Source organism: Quercus robur, chromosome 12 (genome assembly GCF_932294415.1).
Source record: "Quercus robur chromosome 12, dhQueRobu3.1, whole genome shotgun sequence".
NCBI classification, from domain to species: domain Eukaryota; kingdom Viridiplantae; phylum Streptophyta; class Magnoliopsida; order Fagales; family Fagaceae; genus Quercus; species Quercus robur.
The window spans coordinates 2,392,709-2,403,056 of record NC_065545.1 but is presented as its reverse complement, the minus strand read 5'-3'; the positions used below and the strand labels follow the sequence as shown (position 1 = coordinate 2,403,056).

The 10,348-nt window shown below is 30.7% G+C and overlaps 1 protein-coding gene across 1 annotated transcript; it reads right to left on the bottom strand.

Annotated features, from left to right (window-relative positions):
- Nucleotides 1-6,812: 6,812 nt before the first annotated feature.
- On the bottom strand, nt 6,813-9,930 carry LOC126710211 (histidine-containing phosphotransfer protein 4-like). Its single transcript, XM_050410591.1, has 7 exons — nt 9,826-9,930; nt 9,665-9,735; nt 7,933-8,063; nt 7,778-7,846; nt 7,386-7,457; nt 7,172-7,244; nt 6,813-7,081 (listed from the first exon to the last, which is right to left on the bottom strand). Exons 2-7 carry the CDS (start codon nt 9,722-9,724, stop codon nt 7,031-7,033), a joined length of 456 nt encoding a protein of 151 aa, XP_050266548.1. The 5' UTR covers nt 9,725-9,735; nt 9,826-9,930; the 3' UTR covers nt 6,813-7,030.
- Nucleotides 9,931-10,348: the final 418 nt, after the last annotated feature.

Below are 10,348 nucleotides of genomic sequence, written 5' to 3'. Positions count from 1 at the left end.
TTCTCTCTCTCTCTATGATTTGTATATATTGTCATCATGGCAAGATGGCACAGTTTTAAATCCACTTTTCCCTTGGGTCTTGCTAAGGATCCCATTTTTTAACTAAAATACGGTCTTGGAAATTCCATCATTTATTGTATTATATGGGAAAAAAAAACATTTTATAAATATACCTCTAATGAATAATTGAATGAATTATACGGTGAATCAAAGAAAAATAAAGATTACATGGCTTTGAACCTTCATACAATCTATTAAATAGAAAATTACAAAACTTTTGTTCTAGTTACATTTTAATGAAAGGAAAAAAAAAAGACCATACATTGCTTTGTTTTCTAGTTACATTAACTTGTTGAACAACTACTTAATTAACCAAACTTGCATATAATTAACTACATCAACAAAAATAAATTAAACTTAACAAATCTGCCATATATATTAGCTTAAGCTAGTGAACTTAACTTGTTGAACCTACTTTTTTTTTTTTTTTTTGAGAAAGAAAAATGGGGATCTTTATGGTTATATTACACCCCCGGGCAGGACGCCGGTCGGAGGTAGTAGCTGGGGCCCCTTTCGTAGGCGTCAGCTACGCATACCCGACCGTGTGAGGGGTTACCCCACTAAGGATGCCCACCAACAGACTCCTGCTGGTAGCGGGAATCGAATCTGAGCGTGTTAAGCAGAGTGAACGAACCATACCCAGCTGAGCTAAGCCCCCATTGGCAACTTGTTGAACCTACGTAATTAGCCAAACTCGAGTATTATGGAAGTAGCTTGGGCAAGGGGACAAGGGGTACTATCATGTGCAGCTATGACAATTCTTCAAAGCAACTCTATATGGTAAATATTAGTGCATATAGTGTGTGTAACATTGTGTTACACACTCTGCTTTATAAACTTAAGTCACAATTTTAGTTTACAAAATATTTTTTTTTAGAGAGTTTCAATTTATAACTTCCGCTTTTGATGATTTCTGATGATAGCTTTTTATCATCAGATCAAGACACTAATCGATTTTTATTGTAAGTGAGAATTGACCACAATTTTTTATTCAACTATTAGAGAATTTACTAATTGAGTTAACAAAGACCTGTCATTAAAAAAAAAAAAAAAAAATAGCATAAAACACAGTGAACTAAGCACAGGCCATTCAAAATAATATAATAAAAAAAGCACATTCTGTATCTCACTTTATCATAATAGCTAGAAAGGTTATCTGGAAATTAAATAAGAAATAAAATCTGAAGTGCTTTTTGAATCGGATTCATCTAAAAAAAATAGCAAACGTGTTTTAGTAACTTGTTCGTCGTGTTGCGACGACTTATAAGTCACCAAATATGGCGCACTATCAAAAGCAACTGCTGACCAAAATTTTCCACATACCCGGCTGCGGCGGCAGCACTTTTATAAATAAATAAATATATATATATATATATATATATATGAAATGTGAAATAAATCTATTATCTAATTTAGTGTAATTTTTTTTATTATTAATTGAATAATCTAGTGTAAAGTTAATATTGTAAAATAGAAAGGAGAGAATTTTTTCACAGAATTTATGAGGTAGTATATAGTTTTACATATATATGGGTTGAGTTCATGTTATATTTAACATAACTTTAAGTAATATTAGACTATTCAATATTTAATAATTGAGAAGTGTTACATCTACAATATTTTCACAGTATTTTTACAATAAATTATAGGTGGTAAGTTGTTATTAATTACTTCTAACTTGAATCTACAATTTAAATTACTTTATTACTCACCTATAATAGCTAATAGCTAGTAACCTATTACTTAAAATTTATTATAAAAATATTATGAATATAACATTTCTCTTTCTCATATTAGTGAGAATCAATTTCTCATAAGTTTTTTAACTTCTTCTTTGTTAAAGTTCTCTCTCTCTCTGTCTCTCTCTCTCTCTTTCTCTCTGTCTCTCTCCAAAATTTAGCCTCCAATCTCCCAATTATGATGGCCTAGAAAGGCTAGAATACCTATGTAACAAATAAATCCGACAGTATCAAATTTGGTTGGAAGAATTCTTGTCAAAACTTTACCTACTATTATATGAATTTTAATGACTAATATAATATATTATTATGATAATATAAGTAATTAAAAAGTATAAAACCTTTTTTAGAACTTACTCCTATGTTATTACCGCATCAAATTTGAAAGTTTTGACTTCTCTACAGTAACATTTTAAAGTTCAAAACTACAAAGCAATATTGTTGAATCTTGAAACCAGCTAAAAACTCCTATTGTTTCATATCAGTTGAAACCAACTAAAAATTCACCTACCATAAGTTCTAATATTTTACTATAGTAATCCAATATTAAACAAAATTTTATTTACCTATTTGATTAAATTACATTTATCATCTCTACAATTTTTCTAGTTTGGTTTTTTATTTGTTCCTCTATTATTTGGTGTTACGTTTGCTTGTTAATTGATTTAATGAGTTAGATATTATAAATTTATAATATGTATGCAAATTAACAAAATAAATATTAGATGGCTTTCTCCATAGACTGCTTTATATTGAAATGCTAAGTGTTATTTATTTATGCTTTTTACATTTTTCTATTGATTTCTTTTTCTTTTTTCCTTTTTTTGAGAGGACTATTGATTTCTTTTGAGTAGAGTAAAAGATAAGTTTGTAAATCTCAAATCTACAGTTCTGACTCTCAAAGTAATTCTTATTCACCTATTATTTACGCTATTGTTTAATTAATTAGAGAATTTTAGCATATAAGGTCTAATGATAGAAATGCTATTGACATTGATTTTTAAATTTATTAATAACTAGTCGCTAACCCGTGCGATGCACGGGAAATGTATTGAGTACAATATATAATTTAATCTTTGTTTATTTTACTACAACACCAAAATTGAATTTGTAAAATAAAATCATATAGCTAAAACATTTGTTAACAGCTATACGTTTCAGACATTTATTAAACTATATTAGTATTATTATTATTATTATTAAACTATATGATACCAACATGCTTCAAGAAAATGTCCAACACTGAAAACAATTTCGAAAACAAACTCAACTAAACAGTTTGATGAATAAATATATTACAATCTATAATATAAGCCAAGAAATAAACTTTGAAACCAATATGAACAAAATCCACGTCAAACAAAACCATTTCGATCATTAAGAATATGACTCACTAAAGTCATGAAAAACACAGGATTCATTACAAAAAAAAAAAAAAAAAAAAAAAAAGCATCTTTAGTCTTTATAGATTTTGCCTAAGTACCCAGATACAATGACACATACTCACACAAAAATCATTAAAGAAAGAATCAAAGAACATACACAACATGTACATACGCTATGAAAATAAAAATAAGAAAAACAAAAGAGACATAAACACGGACAATTAAAGAAAAAATATAGGAAAAAAAAGTTAGGAATAGAAATATAAGATAAAGATGGGTTACCCTCAAAAAGAATAATCCATGGATATTCATTGAAATCTTCTAGATAATTTCTGATAATAGAAAAAATAAAACCCAAAAGTTATGATGTTAAAACTTCCAAAAGGCCAAAAAAAAAAATCAGAAGATTCAAAGCTTCAAAAGTATTGAAATAAAACAATAGATATATATAATTACGCAATAGAGAAATACAATAGAAAGAAGGGAATCCATGATTATAGCTTTTCTACTATTGAAATTGGCCAGACAATTAAATGTATTGCAAAAAATGAACTTAAAAATTCATATGTAAACCAAACAATTAGAAGATTTTGAGCCAAGAATTTATTAAAACAAAACAAAAATTATGTGACTACACAATGGAGAAATATAATAAACAAAAAAAATTATGTCTACACAACATAGAAATATTAGAGAAATATGAGTTACCTTTTAAATGTTAAAATTCAAAATATTAAAACTTTTAAAAGGTTAAAAAAAATTTGAAGATTTAATTAAAAGATTCAGGCCCAGCAATTAAATAAACAAAACAACAATTGACAAACTTATAAGAAAAAGCAACAAATCTATAATTTTTATTGAACAAATCAAATAACCCTAACCTTGATGCATTGACCAAAGAAGGAAAGGAGTCCAATACATAAGTGGAATATGTGAATTGTGAAGCATGAGCCGCCCTCAAAAAAATTTTTGAAGAAAATTGTGTTTTGGGGCTTAGGTTTTCTACGCAAGCAATTCTTAAATAGGAGAGAGTAGAGGCGGTGGGAGAGTGTCCTTATTTGGCTAGAAGTCTAATTTGCATTGGAAAAAGAAAACAATGATGAGGTGGAAAATTTAATTTAATTTAAATATTGTATTTAAATATTGTGCTGATGTGGAAAATTGTGGGAGTTTCAAAAGTTTCGGTTTTATATATATATATAGATTATTAGTTAAACCTTATTTTATAGAAATATTCTTAATTTTTTTTTTTTGAGAGAGAGTTTCAACCTATGGCGTCTGCTCTTGATAATTGATCTTTATCATCAGACCAAGACACCAATAATATTCTTAATTTTGGAAAACAATATTTTGACCTCACATATGTTGTGGGTTTAAAATTTTTAATATTCACAATTATTGGTAATTTAGTGTTTATCAAAAGATATACTAATTTTTTTATAGAGACTAAAATTAATTTAAAAGAATCATTTAATGAGAGCTTTTCATGGTAGACATCATAAAACATGTTGACTTTTTTTTTTTCTTCTTTCTAGGCACGTTTCTTCAATATCGGTGCTTCATGGGTGGGTGGAGAAGCCTATTAAATATGTTCCTCTCGATCCTTTTAGAGTATTGATGACTATGGAGCATTATTTTTTCTTCTTTCTTTTTCTTTTTCTTTGCTCTTTCCTAGCTAACAGAAAATGTCCAATGAATTTTGTGTATGGTCATTTTCATCATCATTAACATAACAACCCTCTTGCAGTTTCTATCTCTAGTGGTGGACCCCTACATCCCATTTATCTTAATATGATTTCTGCCTTGATATTTCCTTCACTTCAAAGGAGCTTTTTAGAGCTAGTCTTGACCTTTTTTTGCTTTCTTCCTTTTTTTTCTTCCATTCTTGATTGTTATTATCATTACAAGTTTGCCTGCTAATCTGCCAACCAATCTCTCTTTCTCACTCTCTCATATTAACAATAGCCCAAGAGTAGCATGCTTTGGTTAAGATCATAATCTACCACCTGTTCATGCACCTTAGCATGCTTTGGTTAAGATCATAATCTACCGCTTGTTCATGCACCTTATAGTTTAAGACAATAATGAGTGTGTATTCAATTCATCAACCCAACAAACCAGACCCAATTAAATCCAAAATTCCAAACTCATCATCTTGGGCTGGTTTTTTTTTTAAAGTTGATAAGTTGGGTTGGGTTCTAAAATCATTTTGAAACTTGGGTTAGGTTTGACAAAAATTTTAACCCAAATTACCTAACTTAACCCACGATATTAATTTTCTTTAGTTTGATTTTTTAGATTTTCAAATTTTGTTTAAATTTTTAGTTTAATTTATTTTTTTTTTTACGACAAAATTTTGATGGCTAATTTCTAATTGTGTAAATTATTCTCATAATGATGAGCTTAAATAATTGAATGAAAACTCAAAAATTTTTATTGAACTTGACAATATAACCACAACTCAACAACCTAACCCGACTTGATTCTTATGAATTAGGTTAGATTGATTTTAAGAGTTACCATAAGTTGGGTTGGAAAAATATCCAAACCTAACCCATACACACCCTCCATACATATGACCCATATTTACATTTAGAAAGAACCTGAATTTAGGGAATCTCTTTAATTGTATCTCAGAAAATTTTTAAATGGGTAGAGGCCAAAAATGATGATTATTAGAAGCTTGGGATTGCTAGTTCATTTTGGATTAAAGTCATTGGCACATTTTTTGATTTTGACTCGATTAGGTCTTGTACTCAATGTCAATGGGCGCCCTGCTCTTCTGATGGTGTTAACTCATTGGCACTCTTCTAATTCATCATTAGGCATGATCATTCTGGCGACTCCACATATATAAAGGATGAATAAACCTACGACATGTGGATCAATAGTATGGCCAATTTTCAAGCCATGAAACTATAGGCAGTAAGAATGTACCAATCAATTAATTTCCTATCAGTGTATAATTCTTTGTTAATATTACATTATTTGATAAATTTTTATTAAGTTAATATTATAAAAATAAAAAATAAAAAACGGTTGGACTACACGGTATTAATACATAACCAGCAACCAACCAACATTATATGTATAATTTTAAATTATTAGAAATTAAAAAATTGAAACATAAGAATATTATTAATGAGATAGTTATGGCTTTTTGATCATCATGATACTTTACCATTACAAATATGAAAGGTATAAGAGAATAATGTAATCCAATTGTAGTATTGTCAAACAATCCACCACATCCTACACTCAACCATTTCCTTTCGCATCATAATTAATTTTCAAATTCCAATATAGGAGGTTTAAGTTTCTTTTATGTGCATAAACCACCGTCCCAATTCACCAGATAGTTCCTAGATTTTTCAGAGATACAGAATCTCACACATGCGCGCACACATATCAGGATCACATTGGGTTAAAGCTTAACAGGATAAATGGGAGGCCTTGATTTTTCCATATTTTTCCATGTATGAAAGTCCAAGTCTACCAGCTCAGTATGAATGCAGAATCCCAGTCAGGCCAACCCAATCGTTGTCTCGACACCCAAACAGCTCCACCCCCTAAAAAAAGGCTTCTCTTTCTTACACACGCACACGCACGCAACAACAACAACAACAACAACAAATGAAAACATAAACAATACATAAATTTCAGATCAACATCATACATAGAAGAGCTAAATTGCATTACTAGTTATAAGATTTAGATTCCTAAAACATTATTTATATTGCCACTAAGACACAAAATCTGCAAGTTCTTCCATTTTACTCGATCATGTGGGCTTTATCATATTTATAGTATAAGTCCATAATGAGGGATCCTCCCTCGTCCATGTAATCATCTAACTTGACCTCCTGAAGTCCCAGATGGTCCAGCTTGTCTTGCCAACTGAATAAATATAAACAGAATAGCAAGCAAATATAAGTAAGAGCAAAAATGACAAGCACAAATACATACTCACATAAAAGAGATGCATGCCTGAAAGTAACTTTCAAGCTTTGTCCTCAAAATTGCATGCTCTTGTTTGACTTGTACGAAAGTCCTAAAGCATCTGCAAAATTAAACATTATAAGATAAGACAGACACAAAATTTCAAAGGGGCTGGAATTAATCTTAACTGTAAGCCCAATAGAGTAAGCTAGAATGGCACAAACTGTATGTGTATTTAAGCATGCAAGTGAAAATCTGTTACCCTTCAGCATTTCCTGCCGTACAGTATTCTTTGAATCGCGTGCATTCGTTCTTCACCCTTTTAGCTCCAATGCTGCAACAAAAATGTTCTCCTTGTCATTGCATTAATTTCGAGAACAATATCTTAATTCATGATTTAGGGTAACAATTCACATCAAGTGTGCAAGGAGCCCTGGAGTACCATTTTCACATCTGTGTTCTTCCATTACTAATCGCATACAAACACATCCTTTGTAATTCAAGTGGAGTCTTATGTGAAAAAGCTACGCTTGCTTTTATGATGTGTGATTGTGTTGAACCAACAATGGAAGCTCACAGTGTGGTTCATCAAGCACAATACATTTTCATTTATTTTAAGACCAATTTGTTTAAATTTTGTACAAAACATTTTACCTTGAGCTACTACCCTTGAATTGGTGCATATAATTGTCCAGCTTAGCGAAATCGATGGGCCCACTAACCCTGTTATATATCAATAAATATGAGACCAATGATGATGGTAACAACAAGAACAGCAGCAGCAACAGCAGTAAAGACATTCTACTTACAGTGCCTGTTCTATGTTCTGGAGCAGCCTAGCTGAATCATTGAAGAACAGTGTCACAATTTCCTCTACAAAATTAGGGTTGTCATCATCTTGCAACTCCTCAAGTTGAATGAATTGCTCATCAAGGTACCCCTGCAACATTGCATCTTTTGACTAACTGCTTCACTTTTTTTTCTTTGTCACTATTTTTTTTTTTTTTTTAATAATTAAGTAAAAACTTTATTGAAAATAAAGGAAATCAGTGCTCCCCATGTACACAGGCAGTGATGCAGAGTACTAGCCAATAGGGTAGCTACAAAACATAGCTAAAGTTACACAAATATCTAAAAATTCCACCAACTTGGAAAATGAATGGCCACTCAACGCAGTCATCCAATCATACATATAGTGTAATAAAATCTTTATAACTAAGTAATTACCATTTCACACACACTTATAGAAGGTAATCCTAGAATTAAAGGGCAAGCATTATATTTCGTATGTTCATGATACACACAGAAGTTCATGGAATTGGTAGTTGAAAAATCAAAACATATTAATTTCTGGTTGACCATGATCCTAGAGACACACACACACAAGAAAGATACTTTTTCGTTTTTCATAAAAAGATTAACACTACTTTAGTGTCACAAATTTTCTTAAAAGAATAAAAAGGGAAACTGAAAAGAGGACCATGCATTTCCCCGGCAAGTCATCGAAATCCTTACAGGATGACGACTCCCACATATTTTGTTAAAGATTATTGTAATGTATTCTTGTTTCATGTCTTGAAAAACTAAAAATTTACCTTGTTGAAATAATAGAAGTTGAACCTTCAAGCTAGCTAAAGCTTAGCCTATTGCATAAAGCTAGCTAGCTTCACCTTCAGGCTTCAGGCTGTGGTTTAAATTTGAGAGTTAATTACCACCTTCATTGTGAAGTGGTATTTTTCCTTTCTTCAAAAGAGAAAATCTACCTGACCCCCAAAAAAAGAAGTTTGAGATTGATGGTGTAGAAATCCTCTATTGTTAGGAAATAGGAGGAATATCTATACATGTGTCAATCATTTACTATAATTTCCCATGAATATATCTCCAGTCTCCTACTTGTAATTGACAGGTAAACTCCAGACCAAATCTTTATGCTCAATTTTAGGGAAAATTATTCTACACTTTAAGAGCAATGCTCCTCCTCTCACATATATGAAGGATGAGTCCTATTATGAATTTAATTAATGGGACTAATACCAAGAGCATAGTACTAGTTGCTTCCTATTTCCAAATTAGGCCCAAATTATTCCAAGTTTTTTGTAAAATGATATATTCTAACGCAATAAGCCAAGAGCTTTATGGTTGAACTGACACCTCTTAGTGGGTTCAAATAACTCCTCTACATGCATTGTATGATTGTATCTATTGAATTATTAAAAATAAACATTCTAATGCAATATGTGGAACAAAATGCCAAAAGCTAATAAATATATATTTAAAGGTTCCAAAGAAAATCACAGCATTTTTTTTTTTTTTTGGGAGAAAACAAAGGCTGCATTGGGCAGCAAATTTGCTATAAACGACTATTAAAGCATTTTCTGTTTAGTAAAAACCATAATACGGATGACAAATGAAAACAAAGAATCAAACACAAAATATGCACTCTTGGGCCTTACAATGTAAACTGCATTTAAAAAAAAAAAAAAAAAAATATTGTAGTGCAAAGAAAAAGAGTAGCACTAGCACTAGCACTGGAAGCAAAACCTGATCAAGGAGGGACCTCTTCATGAAGTCAACTTGGCGTTTCAAGTGGTTTCTGTCCATGTCTCTCTTCTCTGTTAAAGTGGCAAAATTATTTGATGGAACAAATACGAAGTATATATATCACAAAAACTGTTGGACCGTGAGGAAAGGAAAAAATAAACCTCTTGTAATAAAAGTGGCAAAAGGACTGTGATGATGGATATTATATGCCACACCAATGTACTTATATAGTACTACAGCTACACGGCAAGAGGAATATATAGAGAGATTGCGAAAAAGCGAAAACAAATATCAAGGTTGGTGTACGTGTCAAGAAGATTGATACCTTCTTTTTTTTTTTGGTTAACAGATTGATACCTTCGTATCTATCATTCATTGCACCTTTAGGTACTAAAGTATATTATATATACATGGAGATTCTAAATCCCACCATATTTGGAGGTACAGATTTTTGAATATTTGATGCACCAATAATCTAAGATTCTAGTAACTTTAGTCTTTATCACTCAGCCAAAAAAAAAAAAAAACTTTAGCCTTTTTTGATATGTGTAATTTTACCCCGTATTTCATTCCATTCTTATGTCATGCAAGTTTATTTAGATCTCTCCTAAATTCAAGGACTAATTTTCCTAAAATAAAAAATGTACACCACTAAAAATATAGAGTAAAGTTGGGGAAATGTTT